The 16,467-nt window shown below is 33.0% G+C and overlaps 1 protein-coding gene and 1 pseudogene across 1 annotated transcript; one reads left to right on the top strand and one right to left on the bottom strand.

Annotated features, from left to right (window-relative positions):
- Window positions 1–3,050: 3,050 nt before the first annotated feature.
- Window positions 3,051–4,444, top strand: LOC149493580 (secreted RxLR effector protein 161 pseudogene; annotated as a pseudogene).
- Window positions 4,445–14,481: 10,037 nt separating this feature from the next.
- Window positions 14,482–15,423, bottom strand: LOC149493581 (uncharacterized). The gene is made up of 3 exons (XM_089725944.1): window positions 15,036–15,423; window positions 14,864–14,946; window positions 14,482–14,769 (listed from the first exon to the last, which is right to left on the bottom strand). Exons 1-3 carry the CDS (start codon window positions 15,421–15,423, stop codon window positions 14,482–14,484), a joined length of 759 nt encoding a protein of 252 aa, XP_089582070.1.
- Window positions 15,424–16,467: the final 1,044 nt, after the last annotated feature.

The raw sequence follows: 16,467 nt of genomic DNA on the forward strand, positions 1-16,467 counted from the left end.
GGAACACTAGTATCTTATGGCGGATTTTTCTGGAGTTGCTAATAGCATCGAGAAGCTAAATAGCAACAATTACGGGAACTGGAGTACCCGTATGAGATATTATCTCATAGGTCAAGACTTATGGGATATCGTCGGAGGAGATAATACTACACCACCAGTTGGGGATACGAAAGCTCTGAAAGAGTGGGAGACAAAATGCGGAAAGGCGATGTATATTCTGACGGTTGCAGTAGAAGATGAGCATATGCAACGGATCAAGTCAGCTAAAACACCAAAGGAAGCGTGGGACATCCTCAAGTCTGCTTTCGCCAAGAAGAATGAAGCAAAACTGCAACGACTCGAAAACGAGTTGTTCTCAATCTCGCAATAGAGCCTCACTGTAAGTCAATACTTTTCTAAAGTAAAATCTTTATGTGAAGAGATTTCGAAATTAGATCCAGACAACGAGATTAACGAGACAAGGATGAGGAGGATCATCATCCATGGTCTAAGACCTGAATTTAAGGGTCTTGTGACTGCTACTCGTGGTTGGGCTACACAACCAACCTTAGACGAGTTAGAGAATATCTTGTCCAATGAAGAGACTTTGGACGAAAAAATGTCTAAAGTAACTTTGAAGGATGATGAGAAAGCTCTCTTTGCTAAAAAGAGGGGATTTCGAAATGTTGTGAGAGTAGATGGTGGAAAAGAAAGGAGCAATCAACAAGGATGGAGAAAGCAAAAGTGGAGACCATCACAGTAAGGCGGAGCAAGGCCAAGACAAAGGAAAGACGACTGGCGAGAAAGTGATCGTTGCTATGAGTGCAACAAAAGAGGACATTTTGCCCGAGAATGTCGAAGCAGACGAGTAGAAGGAAACATAACATCAACCCAGAATGAGCAACAAAGTGAAGAGGAATGGGATATTCACAATTTCTTTGTTTAGGAGGAAGAATATTCACCACAGAAACCAGTAGAGATGATGATCAAAGGACCCGAGCAAGAGTCGTCATTGATATCTGTAAGTGATAGAATCAACTATGATGATGATTGGATAGTTGATTCTGGAAGTTCTAATCACATGACAGGAAATAAGGAGAAATTATCGGATGTATTCGATTATGATGGAGGTCGTGTTGTAGTCACAGCAAATAACACGAGATTGCCAATAGCTCACTTTAGAAAGAGAACCATTGTTTCTCCCTCCAGTAAGGAGAAAATGGAGTTACAGATGGTTTACCATGTGCCAAGGATGAAGAAAAACTTGCTCTCTGTATCACAAATAGCAAGTGCAGGTAATTATGTGGTGTTCGGTCCTGATAATGTTAAGGTTTATCGTAACCTTAAATTAATCGGAGATCCAGTCATGGAAGGACGATGAGTAGAATCAATCTACGTCATGTCAGCACAAGAAGCCTATGTTGACCGAACAAGAAAGAATGAGATAGCTGACTTGTGGCACGCTCGTCTGGGACATGTTAGTTATCACAAGCTTAAGGTGATGATGAAGAAGTCCATGCTTAAAGGTCTTCCTCAGTTGGAATGCCGAGAAGACACTATATGTGCTGGATGCTAGTATGGAAAAGCTCACCAAATTCCCTTTGAAGAGTCAAAACATAGAGCCAAGGTGCCATTGGAGTTAATACATTCAGATGTTCTTAGACGGATCAAGCAACCTACAAATAGTAATATGAGGTACATGATTACTTTCATCAATGACTACTCGAGATATGTTTGGGTAGATTTCATGGTAGAGAAGTCGGAAGCTTTTGAAAGATTCAAAGCTTTCAAGAAGAAAGTTGAAAAAGAAGTCGGGAATAAAATTAGATGCCTTTGCACCGACAATGGTGGAGAGTACACGTCTGACGAATTCACTAAATATTGCCAAGAGCAAGGCATTCAAAGGCAATTCACATGTCTAAGAACACCGCAGCAGAATGGAGTTGTTGAGAGAAAGAATCGACACCTAGTGGAGATCTGCAGGAGTTTGCTCCATGCGAAGAATGTGCCAGCTAGATTTTGGGCAGAGTGCATGAAGACAGTTGTGTACGTCACCAACAGACTACCTCAAGCAAGACTGGAGTTTATATCTCCATTCCAGAAATTGTGGAACATTAAACCAACTGTAAGTCATTTTCGCGTTTTTGGATGCGTGTGTTATGTCTTCGTTCCGAATGAACTTCGAAGCAAGTTTGACAAAAAGGCACTTCGCTGCATATTCGTTGGTTATGATGACTAAAGAAAAGGCTGGAGATGTTGTGATCCTACAACTAACAAGTGCCATATTTCACGAAATGTGGTCTTTGATGAGACATCATCTTGGTGGTCATCTCAAGCAACCCTGCTACCAGACTCAAAAGAAATTCAAGAAAAAGTTGAAAAGAAGATAGGAGAGGGAGAGTTCATCCTAGAGAAAGGTCAAGGAGAGCCATCCAGAGTTCAAGAGAAATCGAAGAGCCCATGGAAGATAGGTGCATACGAACAACAACAGCCAAGTCAAGAAGAACAAGATCCAGATTATCCTCCACTTCGGAAATCGAGTCGAGAAAGAAGGTCTAATCCAAAATATGCAAATGCTGCTATAACAGAGATAAAAGAGCCAACAACTTATGAAGAAGCATCAAAGAAGATGGAGTGGACGACTGCAATGGAAGAAGAAATTGCTGCTTTGGAGGAAAATCAAACATGGGAATTAGTGCCAAAACCAAAAGATGTGAAACACATCTCTTACAAATGGGTCTACAAAATCAAAACTCGCCCGGATGGATCTATTGAGCGATACAAAGCAAGACTGGTTGCTCATGGATTTTCTCAACAGTATGGCTTGGACTATGATGAGACATTTAGTCCAGTTGCCAAGATCACTACTGTGCGAGTATTACTAGCTTTAGCAGCTAGTAAGTCATGACCTTTGTGGCAGATGGATGTGAAGAATGCATTCTTACATGGTGAAGTTGATCGTGAAATCTACATGGAGCAACCATCAGGGTTCAGAAGTCGTAAAAATCCTAACTATGTGTGCAAGCTAAGGAAAGCTCTTTATGGTCTAAAACAAGCATCGAGGGCCTAGTATGGCAAGATTGCAGAAGCCTAAGAAACCTCACTTGGAAGCAGTTCGAAGAATATTGAGATATGTCAAAAGTACAATCGATTATGGGATCTTTTATAAGAGATGTAAAATTATCAAGTTGGAAGGATATTGCGATGCTGATTATGCAGGAGATCACGACACTCGGCACTCGACAATAGGCTATGCATTTAGTCTTGGTTCAGGAGTAATCTCTTGGTGCAGCAAGAGACAACCTACAGTGTCACTGTCCACAACAGAAGCTGAGTATCGAGCAGCAGCAACAGCAACTCAGGAAAGTGTTTGGTTGTCACAGCTTATGAACGATCTGCATCAACCCATCGACTATCCAATTCCATTAAATTGTGATAATCGTTTGGCTATACAAATGGCTGAGAATCTGGTGTTTCATGCGAGAACAAAACACGTGGAGGTTCACTATCACTTTATCAGAGAGAAGGTTCTACAAGGAGAGATTAAAATGAAATATATCAAGACGGAGGATCAACCAGCCGATATCTTTACAAAGAGTTTAAACGCAAATAAATATGAAGATTTTCGCCAACAGTTGGGAATGATGAAGAAAGAGAAATTAATCGTTGAGGGAGAGTATTAAAATATCACCGATTAATTTAGAAAAGATAACCACCAAAATGGTTACTACAATAAGATAAATACTTGGCAAGCTTAAAGCCCAAAACCCCAAGCCCAAAGTTGGAGGTCCAAGCCCACATTTTAGAATACTCCACAATTCTCTACACATGAGATGTAATGAAAATATCTTACCTAAAGCTAGAATGTTCCTTGTAATCTAGACCGTCCATTTTTGTAAACAAATCTTAGCCGTACATTGAGGAAGTGGAAATGCCTATAACTATCACCCCTCCTATCATTTGTAACCAACCAATCAAACACCAAGCAAAAATCAAGCAAGTAATCCTTTTCTTAAGCTTTGTGAATATTTGCTTCTTATTAATACAATATTATTTGGTGTTTTGTGTTAGTATTATTTTGGTTACCTTTTCCATTATTATTTTTGGTGTTATAAATTATTAATTAATCTTGGAGTTTATCACTGCGCTGATATCCAACAGAGTTTCCATTACTGCATATTGTTTAGGAAGACTTGGTCCTGTCTCAAGATAATTATTACATCAATCCAACTAACAAAACATGTATTTTTCATCTACTACTTGCAAATAAAAAGTACTTCTCAATTTTACAAGTCAAGCAGTCTTGAGAATTCTTATTACCATGTAAGAACTTTCATAATTCTGCAATATCAAGCACAGTATAAATGTATATAATATGTTTCTTTTTTTTCTTTTGTTTTTTTTTGAGAAGAATATGTTTCTGTCTTTAAACATAAAAGCAACTTCTTCACAATTTTACAAGTGAAGTTATTTGCAGAAATTCCCGTTACCATGCCAGAATTTTCATAATTTCTATATCATGCACATTTTTTTTTTTTTGAATGGAAATGTTACTCATATATTATTTGCTTCAGAAATCAAAACCTCAGTAATAATAGATGGATGGATAGGACCCCACTCCATCGGATCAGACCCAGAACCAGCGGCCTTAGCCAAAACATGGGCACACTGATTCGCTGATCCCTTAATAAAAGACAGATAATGAAGTGAACTCATTGATGAGAGTTCTACAATCATCAAGAAAAGTACCAAAATTTGAAATATCATTAAAAGACTGGTGAAGAGCTTGAACCACAACCAAACAGTCACTCTCCAGCTGCACACAAGACATATGCCCAACCCTTTTCAACCAGCTGAGAGCTTCACGAATACTCATCAATTCAGCCAAAGGAGCACTCATCACACTACTGACAGCCACATACCCTCCGCCCATACACAACCCATGATGATTTCTCATTATCCATGCACATAGTTGTTTTTGTCTCAATCTTACAAGTCAAGTCATCTACAGAATTCTCGTTATTACATTCATAATTTCTACATATCATGCATAGAGTAGGTTTCTGTCTTAAGTTACAAAGTCAAGCCGTCTGCAGAATTCTCCTTACTACATTTATAATTTCTACATATCATGCACATAGTAGGTTTCTGTCTCAATTTTACAAGTCAAGTCGTCTACAGAATTCTTGTTATTACATTCATAATTTCTACATATCATGCACATGGTAGGTTTCTGTCTTAAGTTTACAAGTCAAGTCGTCTGCAGAATTCTCGTTACTACATTTATAATTTCTACATATCATGCACATAGTAGGTTTCTGTCTCAATTTTACAATGCAAGTCGTCTGCAAAATTCTCTTACCTTCGTATCATATTGGACACATATATTATATGCATATATATGGTAGATTCATGCCTTTTTCAACAATTAAAGTTTGAGTTTTTTGTCCTACATATAAGACATAGCAACGTTCAATAATATTTATACATGAACCCGATTAGATATTTTTTTTAACTGTAAAATAAACACAGTTATGTTTAATTCCAATTAAGTAAACTGTTATCAAAAAAATAAAAGAAAAAAATTCTTGTAATTTATTATCTGTATACTTACAGATAATGTAAGGAGCAAAACAAATATTATTTTACTAAATAATTTTTTTAATGAATTTAAAAATATTATATTTAGTTAATTAAAATTAAGAGTATAATCATTCTAATAGGAGGCCGGTTGTATTGGTATATTGATATTTAGGCCAAATCCGTTTTTAAAGGTTAACATTCTAATTAATTTTCATTTATTTATATTATTTTTTGTCTTGGAAAAAGCAAACATGAAATTAATTAATACCATAGAGGAAAAAAAGAAAAAGAACTAAAATTACAACGATACTCCGAAACAATGAATTTATATATCATTTGTTCGTTCGTTTAAAGGCATAGTGAACTTCTTATGAGATTGAAAAAAATATTATTATGAATAATATTAAAAAATAAAGGCCTCATGGTAAAAAAAAAGGTTTCAGATTTTAAAAGAATTAATTAAATTGGTTAAAATGTTCAAAGTTCATGATCTATTTTATCATTAGACCAAAAATAAAAATATTATTATGACAATAAAAAATAACTATTAGAAAAAGAAAAAAAAATATTAACCAATTATTATATGAATAAAATTTCTATTGGAGCCTTCTAAAAAAAGAAAAAAAATCTATTGGAGCAATTGGAAGTTAGGAAAAAATCCTATTGCAATATTTTCATGAGGGAAAAATTCTCCTTTCTCGTTAATAAAAGGAGTATATTTCTCCTTTCTCGTAAATTTTCCATACTTCAAACCTGAAAGATTTTTAGAAACATCCTTCAAAACAAAATCAAGATATTATTCAATACTCTGTCATGCATTATGTGCTATCACTACAAAAAAAAAAAAAAAAAAAAAAAAAAAAAAAAAAACCCGCTAATTTGCGATCGGTCGCTAAATATAAAAAATCGGTTGCTAAATCGATTTAGCGACCGATTTGCGACCGCCTTCAAATGATCGCAAAAGTACTCGTCGCAAATTTTTTTCCGGCTGAATGACGAAATGGTCACAACCTAGCGACTGATATGTCGGTTGCAAAATATTACAAATTGGTCGCTAATCTGCGTCATGTATTCAAGTTGAAAACTTGTCGCAAAACTTGTCAGTCACAATTAGCAAAAGGCAGTCGCTAATCGGTCACAAAATCTGAAAGTGATTGGTTGGTGATCAGTCACAAATTTGAATTTAACAGTTATAATTTGATCGCTGTTCAGTCGTAAGTGGGTCGCAAAATATGATTATAGGAAAAAAATAATTTATAAATATTAAAAACTACAATTTTTTTCCACCCATTAAAAGCAACATATATAATTCACAAGCATCATCATCATCATCACTACAAAATAACAATCCAAAAAGGAACTGTAAATATACTATACTATACAGAATATGAAAAATCACAGATAATTAAAATAGTTCGAAATCAAATCTGTGATGTCGGTTCTCTAGATGATCCGGTGTAGTGTTCGCTGGATGTGCTGTAGTGTCCGCAGGAGTGACCAAGGTATCATATGCAGTACCTGGATGAAGAGGAGAAGATGGTGGCTAATGCAAAGTAGAAACAGGTGGATCTATAGTAGGGGGAGGATCGGAGCAGACCGGAAATCCGCATCACATGCACTCTCAGCTTTGCAAGTTGTCTATCCTGTTAATTTGAGCTCGTAATGCACTAATCTCCTCGGCACTATGGTCGAGTTGTGGTCGTGAGGAAGCAACACGCTCAGCTACAGGTCCAGCCTGAGAAGAAACAACACACTTGCGAGCTGTACTATAGTTCTCCTAAAAAAAACAATTTAATTAATCAATATAGTTGTAAGATTTATTGAACTTGAACGCGTAAGAGAAGAATAGAAAATAAATAGAAAAATACTTCATACCGTACTTACACTGACTCCCACCACATGTCTATCAACAAACGTATGTCCATCGTGGTCTTTTATATGAGTGTAAATGAACACCTCCATTGGTATGGGCTCACTACCATATTTTTCAACCTATATCGCATTTTTATGCATAATCTATTAATATGGTGTCATTTCATTAAACATCAGTTTTGTAACTATAAGTAATTAACTCACCAATAATTGAGATGTCTCTATACCAAAGATTGATCCGCTTGAATGTTTGAAGGTCCTACTCTGTGACTGCCAGTCTCACTGTGCCTGTTTCGTGCAAATGTCTCACACTTTTCTTGAATGTAGAATCCTCCCATGCCTTCTACCAGCTCTCCCATATCTCCTGAAACACTCATTACTGCTTCTTACCAGCATCCTAGCACATTCAGAAATGTCTCTATTCAATAGTCAATATGAAACAACTTCTTACACTATGCACCGGCTGCAATTTCAACAACATCTCTCTATAGTTCTCTAAATGCATATTGTGGCTTGATTAATTCCATAATAGCACCCGAAGAACACAATAAGGAGATACAACAGAAATTACAGAAGGAGATACAACAGAAATTACAAATAAGTGCATATATATGTATAAGATTGTTGTTTCATTCTCTGTCTACTAACAAACATTTCCAAACTATCATAGGTATTCTCTTCCATACAGATGAGAAAATAAACTGCACGTGCAACTAATGTTAACTATATTTACATAAACTTACTATAATATCAGCAAGTGTACGGTTTTTGAAGGTTTTTTAAAAAAATTTTAGCGGCACTTGGATATAAAATAATCAAATCTCAAGTCAAAGACGCAACATAAACACTTCTATTATCCAACAACATTCTCCAAAGTAAAACATGGCCACTATTAGGCATCCAATTCAAATTCATTATATTCATATCATGTCTACTCAAACGAAAACACAAATCCACATAAAGTAATATCAAAATAATCAATTTCAAAGTTAATGCATAAACTTACTTATCTTTTATATATTTACTTATTATAATTTATTTCATTGCAACGATAGAAAGTCCAAGTTTTTTTATAATTTTTCTCTTTAAATGTATTTTTCTCATTAATTAATTTATCGTAGTGAATTCAAATTTTATGCTTTCATTAAAACTATTTCTAATATTTTTAAAATATTTTCTAACAAAATTAGACTTATAATTTGACTTAAATAATATTCTTATGACTTCTAATTTGTCGCTTCTAAATTACACATAAATTTTATTCTAAATACACTAATTAGAATCATTTTTTGTTATATATACACTAATTAACTTTTTTTGCTATAAATTACAATTATTTCTAATAATTGTATTTTATTTTTTAATTACGATTTAAGGATTTAAATTTTTTTTATTATCGATTCATTCATAAAATTTTACAACAAAATTCATTCATAAAATGACAACAAAAAAATTCTATAAAAAAAAGCAAATACATAAACAACAAAATATTAATTGAAAATTAATCAAAATTTTCAACAAATCCTATTTATGTTATATATTTCTCATTAATTCTCACCCAAAAACTACAAATTACATAAAACAACAAAAATTAAGGAGGGTATATTGGATTAGGGTTGTGTTAGATTTTAAAAGAATTGTTGAGTTTGATGAAATTTGAAGGATTTTCTAATATTTCCACAGATTCCACTAGAATTCTATATAGAGATTTATGGAATTGAGAAGACTTTTTTATAGATTTTGATTGACTTTGATGGAATTACAATGATTATTATATATCCAATTAAAATTAATTCAAAGACCTAATTGAACAAATTAAACGGTTTTGAACCCAATGAAAAAATGAAAACAATGAGCGAATAAAAAAGCAAAATGCAGCATCTTCTCCAAAATCATCTTTTTCTGCGTTAAAACCTTACCATCACTGATAGTGAAAGGCCTGCAATGGCCTGCACCATCGGTAGCCATCCCACGGTGTCATTAACGGCTATATTAAACGGGTTCGGTAGTTGGTACTCTATCCATTATTAATAAAAAATGTATTTTAAATATAAGTTTGAAATTTGGATATTAAAGATTCGCAAATACCTTACCCATATAACGAGGTACTTTCAATAGTTAAAGATCCACAAAATATTTAAACGGGTTTATAACATATACGAATAGTAAATTTTTATACAGATACCTATACAGGTAGTTTAAAATTCGTGGGTGGCCATCCCGCTTTCATTCTATTAAGAGGGTGTATTGGATTAAGACTCTGTTAGATTTTAAAAGATGTTTGAAATCTTTGTGTCGGACGATGAATTTGTGAATGACTCTTTTATTCATATCTAGCACTCTAAAATCCAACGAAATCAATAATTTTATAGAATCCTTTCAAATCAGTAATTTTTTAAATACCATCAAATTTGTATGGATTTTTAAAAATTCATAATTGAATATTATCAGATTTTTATGAATTTTATAAGAGTCTGAATTGAATACTAAAAATTTTAATAGACTCCAAAAAAATTTATATTGAATACCATTGGAATGTTAAATTCTTTTAAAATCTAACAGATTCTTGATACAATACACCCTTCTAAGTGCTCAAAATACACAAAAAAAGAATTAAAATGTACACAAAATAAAAAAAATCAAACTACTGCCTGCTGAGAATAGATTTGCAGAAAATGAAGAGTAAGAGCACCTACTTGACCAGGCGGACGATGTGGCTTCTCTGACAACAGGGGCAAGCTCTAGTGATCCCACAGCAACTAGCAACCAGTGACTAAGGCGAGAATTGGAAAGGGAGGGAAAGGGGGAGGGGCGCACTATGATCACGATCAATGGCTTAGAAACCCCTAATATTTTATCGGTCGCAATTTTTGATCAAGCGCTATCGTCTTGTAAGTAAAAAAATTGCGACCGACTTGCGAACGAAGAGAATCGGTCGCAAATCTATCGCCAATCCATCACACTCCAAAAATAAAATTTGGCGTTAAACTGCAGTGTGCACTTTAGCGACGCACCGTGAATCGATCGCAAATCCGTCGCTAAGTCAATCGGTAATACATTGTTGTTTAGTCGCAAAATAAAAACCAAACTCACAGGTATTATTAGCCTAGAATTAGCTATGGATTATCAATCGGTCGCAATTCCATCGCTAATTCGGTTGCAAATCGATCTATGAATATTTAACTTTTGTCACTTCAACATTCGTCACACGTGGTCGCAAATGCATCGCAAGTGTCGATCGCAATTTAGAATTTTTTTTGTAGTGTATGTAAATGAAGGGTTTGATCGGCAATATTAATTATTTTAATAGTTAGCTATTCCATTAGCTATTAGCTTTTAGCTGTTAGATGTTTATATAGCAGTTTAGATTAGAAATGTTCAATAAAAATAGTTGTTTAATTAGCTATTTAATTTAAAATGATAAAAAAGGACATTAGTTGTTTAGTTAGTTGAATTTGGCGGAAAAAATAATAGGTAGGATTGTCAAAAAAAATTTTAATTAAAAGTTAAACGCTAAACATTAGAGTGATTAACATTTCATAAACAACTCTCTTAATATCTAAAAGTTATTATAAAAGTTGTATTATCAAACGCTACAGTTAATAGAGATAGAGTTTTAATTTGGTCAAAATGCTAAAAATTAGCTCAAAAGTTGTTGTCGAACAGGGCGAAAATCCATCTTTTGGGAGTGGCAAGTAGTTTTCTTGAATTAGATCTAAATTAGTAAGATGCCTCAATATTCAAACTTGGTGGAATATGGAACCTGAAAGTTGGCTATTGTTGATTGGGAGAAAGTCTTGATACCTTCATCAAGTTTTAAATAGAAAATGAGATTGAATAAGATAGATTACTGTATGATAATGCAAGATTAGTAAGAAACGTCAAAGTCCCAAGTTGTTGAGATATGGGACCAAAAAGTTGGTTTCAATGAAGATATATAATTGACAAATTTCTTCCCTGTAGAAGACATAATTGTTTGCCAGGTATGTGATAAAGCTATTTATAGAAGTCAATAAATGATATGTGCTAATAAAGAACATTGAGAAATCAAGAGATAAATTTAGTTTTTTTTTTTTTTTTTTTTTTTTTTTTTTTTTTTTTTTTTTTTTTTGCCCCATGAGGTTTTGTCCAATACCATATAGTGACTATACAATTTAACAAAATAAAATAAAATGTTTTTTTAAAAAATAACAAATCAACTCATTATATATGCCAAATTATGCTCAAGTAGTACGGAAACTAAATTCGATTCATAATATTGACTCACCCGCACCTCTTTTTATAGGGTAAATGGAGTTGAATATGACTATTTTTTAAAAAGTATTTTAAAAAACAGTAAATCTCTTTATATCATCAACGGAAGATTCAAATTATGTATGCTCAATAGAATTTCAAAATTGAGTTATAATGGTTAAAGGCATGATGTCTTCGTATAATATTTTGAAAGTGTCAAGGGCTTATTGAGCTGAAACCTGAAAAGTTCTAATATCCTTCAACCACCAACAAATATTTTTCCTTATTAATTGGAATTTGAATTGCTCCACTAATATTTTTCCACCAAGCAAATTCTAAAGTGAATAGGACATTGATGTGCGTAGTAGGCAGATAGTCTACGATAGCTAAATTAATTTATGAGAAGTCTTATTCATTTATATGTTTTTTTTGGTACATAGGAATTGTAGGAGTATATTTTTCCTCTCATGGCGGAGGAGTGGAATCATGAAGGATGTCAGGTTTAAAAAAAAAAAAAATTAGAATTATCATTAAGTTGAGAAAATGGAGAAATAGAAGATGAATGAGAAAAAGGGAAATAGTTTTCAAAAAAAGTGAACATGTCTAGGAAATAAAATAATTCTCTGGAAATGAGATCCATAAGAACATAAAAGTTTGGTGTTGGATACCCTTAGAAGCATTATCACTTCTGATAGTTTTAATGGTAGTGATAGTCTAAAAATGTAACAATATTATGGAAATGAGAGTGATTTAGTTATATTTGATAATCTAAATTGATATCAACCTTTTTCAGGGAGAAGTTTTACCTTTGTATACAAGTTATTGGATAGAGTAGATGTCTATCAAGTAGTATTAAACTGATAATGAATAAGAACAACAAAAGATTGAAGCAGCTTTCGAGTTTCACTTTTAGATTTCATCAGAAAAAGCATGATACAGGGTAGCAGATTGAACACCAGTAGGGAAATTTTAAGTAGAGAACATATTTGCAGAGACAAATTTGTTGGAGGCAAAATTATTTCCTTTGCAGTTACAGCCAGGTTGAAATCCATATTTCCTGTAGCAAGTTCCCAAAGTATGGCTTTCCTAAAAACAATAAGTATTGACTTTGATATTGCCTGTATTGAAATGTCCTGCCATCAGAAAAATTAAATTGCCTGTACCAAATCCACCAGAATTATTTCTAAAATTAGCATAACTGCTGCTAGGGTTTACAGCTTTAGCGACAAAAGACACAGATTCCAGGTTATTGGTGTAAAATATGTCTCTCTTGTTGAACAACCAAAGAAAAAACTTTATTAATTGGGGGTAAAGGCTCTATCAACATAATCCAAGACCTAACATTGGCAAATTGGAAAATTTTTCATTTAAACCCTTCAAAAACTGTATCAAAAAATCATTTTGCATATAATTCCTAAAAGTAGAAATAACTCCACATGAACAAGGCACAACACATGAACAGGTAGGAATTAGTGTGAAATTAAGCAATTCATCTAATAATATCTTCATTCCAGTGAAATAATCCATAACAGAAAGCTCACCTTGCTTGAAATTAGAAATTTTTTCTTGAAGATGAGAAATCTGATTTCATCTCCTTGAGAGATACTGTCTCTCAAATCATTCCATGCTTCAAAAGCTCAGTCAATCCAAAAGGATGCTTTAAACAATGGAAAGAGATACTAACTTTGCTATCCAAGTCAGAACCATTATATTACAGCTTTCCTAAGTAAAGAACATAAGATCAGTACCTAAAGGGATTGCCATAGATCCATCAATGAAAGCCATTTTATTCTTTGAAGCAAGAGCCATTTGCATTGGTCTTGCCCATGGATGATAATTCGATCCCATGAGAACTGGAGAAACAAGAACTAAGATGGGATTTCCATTTGGATGAAGAAAAAGTGGATTAGAAGGATTCAGTAAATGAAGCCATTGTATAAGCAAAACCAAAGAGAAGAAAAGAAGATATTTCTTCAGAGAAGAAGTTGAGTTTACTGCAAAAGAGAAAGCTAGATATTTCTTAGAGAGATTGCAGGATAAAGCTCAAGAGTTACACTGTGTAATGAGTTAAGAAATTTGCAGAAACAGACTCTTCTGCAATGAAATCTCCATCCTAAGCTAATTCTAGGCAAAAAGAAGATGTCAATACAACAACAATACAGGTCAAATGAGTTTAATTCACAGATTCTAACTATCTAAATTGACGTTTTGTCAAATTCAATTTCAGTTGATAAGTATGGCCAAGAATTGACAGATAAAAATCATTCAAAACCACAAAACTATAGAATATATTGAAAAACTATATATTAAACCACCAATGGAGATATATGCAATGCATTAAAACTTCAATCTTCTTAAAAATAAGCATAAAAAGTAACCCATAAGCAAAAAATTCTGCAACTATTTGATTGAAAAGATATATAATTAAAGAAAAAAAATCCTTACATCTGTAGCACCAAAGATGCTCATAATATCACTTATTAAAAACCTTGATGCTTTAGGAGGACCAACATAAACCCCCAAGCTTGAAGCATAAATCTATGGATATCTTTATTGTTTGAACTCTTACATATTTGGGGATTATTTATGTCTAAGTTAGGTGTGGAGGAAAAACTAAACTACTAGCATAAACAATCACTTTACATGGAGGCCAATACTTCCACTAACCCAAAACAAATTGATGTGCAGCTCTAAGTTGGATTTGTTTGCAAGTACCTTGTTTTGGGACATATATTATGACTTCCTTTTCAGGCGTAAGATGACATAATACAACAACTGCGTCATCCCAAGTTAAACACAGAGCACTCAAGAAATCTACAGGATCAGTTCCTTGCAAATGCTATAAGGAATGGTAATAAACTTGCTCCAGGCACTTTGTTTCTTGTCTTTCAACACCCATACTTCCAAGAAAGAGTCGTCTTCTTCATTATTAGACAATGAAAGGCAGCTGTTTAGAGGCCTCAATTGTAGAGGTCCTTTGCTTGGTGTTACAGATGGAGGAAGTAACACTTCCCAGAATACTTCTGTAGCTAAATTAAATCCAATTATTGTGTTTCTTCGAGAATCTGTAGAATCAAAAAGCAGACCAGTACACACTTCCATCTACAGAAATTGCTTCTGTGGAATCATGCGTAAAAAATTTGAAGTCATCATAAACTTGTCTCCACGAGTTGGACCTTACAATTAAAACACTAACCGTCTTACGTCTTCGAGTATCAGTTGTAGCGGATGGAACATGCACAACTTTGTAATCATTAATAGTCGAATCATACCCAAAACCTAGTACATCGTGCACGACAAAATCAGCCTCAGGACAGGGACTCGTTAAATTTTATAATCTTCCACTAGAGGAGTCCATAATAATATACGCATTATGGATATTGTTGCACATAGAATGCCGTCACAACAGCAGGAGACGTTTAATCTATCCTTGCTTGGTATTGAAAACTTATATATGCGAAGATCATTTGAATCCACATCTACTGTCTTGTCGTTTTGTTTTACGACTTTCTCTAGTGATTCAGAGTTTAACATTGTTAAATGTCTGAAAATTAGGGAATTCTGATGGGGGGCGTTGATGCGATTGTGATTGACATGTGATCTTGCAAAGCGGAGATCACTGATTACGGATTGCCATCGTTTTGATGTAGACCTGAATCGAGCTACAGATTTTATGGGCAATTTCAACAGAATATCCACTATCAAATCATCTGCAATTTCTTTATCTGGATTTTCCTTCTTCGAGATCATGGCCATGGCTTCTCAATGAATGTCTCTTGTTACACCCACCCAAGGCGAACGGCAGGAGCAGGCGATATAATAATAGTTGCGATGTCTAATGGTTGAACGGGAGAAAGCTATTCACGCCAAATTAAAGAACATATATATATATATATATATATATATATATGTATATATATATATATGTTCTTTAATTTGGCGTGAATAGCTTTCTATATATATATATTACTCGCTGTATATTTATACTCTTTTAATTTTTTTTTTATCACTATAATATTAAAATATAAGTTTTTGTTTAGATTAAAATAAATCAATTGCTTAATTTGTATTGGACTTTGTTATACAAAATACTTGTAATGTTACTTCTTATATATTTAATTCTATTTTATTTATAATGAAGTTGGCTTAAAATAAAATTAAACTCAATCCCTATACTTAGTCCCTAATTTATAAATACGGATTGTTAAAACCTTAATTAGCTTCCAAAAGAAAATCAAGTCATCTCTCAACCTCCAACTTACTGCCATCAAATCCAAATCAATATTTATATACAACTATAATGAAAAATAATAATAAATTATTTTTTACTATTTGGGAAAAGAAAAAAAGAAATGAGCAGATAATATGAATTAATAATGAAAATTATTTTAACTATTGTAATGGTATTACTTACTCAATGCATTAGAGAAAAGAATATATACACATATATACAAATTTTTGAAATCTAAAAAGTGACCTAAAACAAAAATTTATAGTTCTAATTTTTTTTCTAGTTTTATAAACACTATTTTCTTTCAAGTCAAATAAATTTAACATAATATAATAGAAAAATATTAAGGAAATTAAAAATATTTAATTATCAAGAGATCATCTATTTATTGTAAGGGAGATATAAATCTCTTATTAAATTAAGTGATAGTAATTACAAATTAATTCAGTAACGAAAAAAAATAAAAAATAAAAAAATTTATTATTAAAAATATAACTATTTTCGAAAAACAACATATAATAATAAACAAATTATATTAAAAAAATTTACCAATTTGAGTTTCAAAAATC

Source organism: Jatropha curcas, chromosome 9 (assembly GCF_041381405.1).
Source record: "Jatropha curcas cultivar XTBG-Jc1 chromosome 9, XTBG_Jcur_1.0, whole genome shotgun sequence".
Lineage (NCBI taxonomy): Eukaryota > Viridiplantae > Streptophyta > Magnoliopsida > Malpighiales > Euphorbiaceae > Jatropha > Jatropha curcas.

What these genes read in the sequence shown, in the direction of transcription:
- LOC149493581 (XM_089725944.1), bottom strand. Translation starts at nt 15,423, where the DNA reads ATGGCCATGATCTCGAAGAAGGAAAATCCAGATAAAGAAATTGCAGAT. An exon ending in TGCAACAATATCCATAATGC is followed by an intron (nt 14,947 to 15,035) that starts GTATATTATTAT and finishes ACGATGTACTAG; the next exon opens with GTTTTGGGTATGATTCGACT. An exon ending in ATACTCGAAGACGTAAGACG is followed by an intron (nt 14,770 to 14,863) that starts GTTAGTGTTTTA and finishes CAATTTCTGTAG; the next exon opens with ATGGAAGTGTGTACTGGTCT.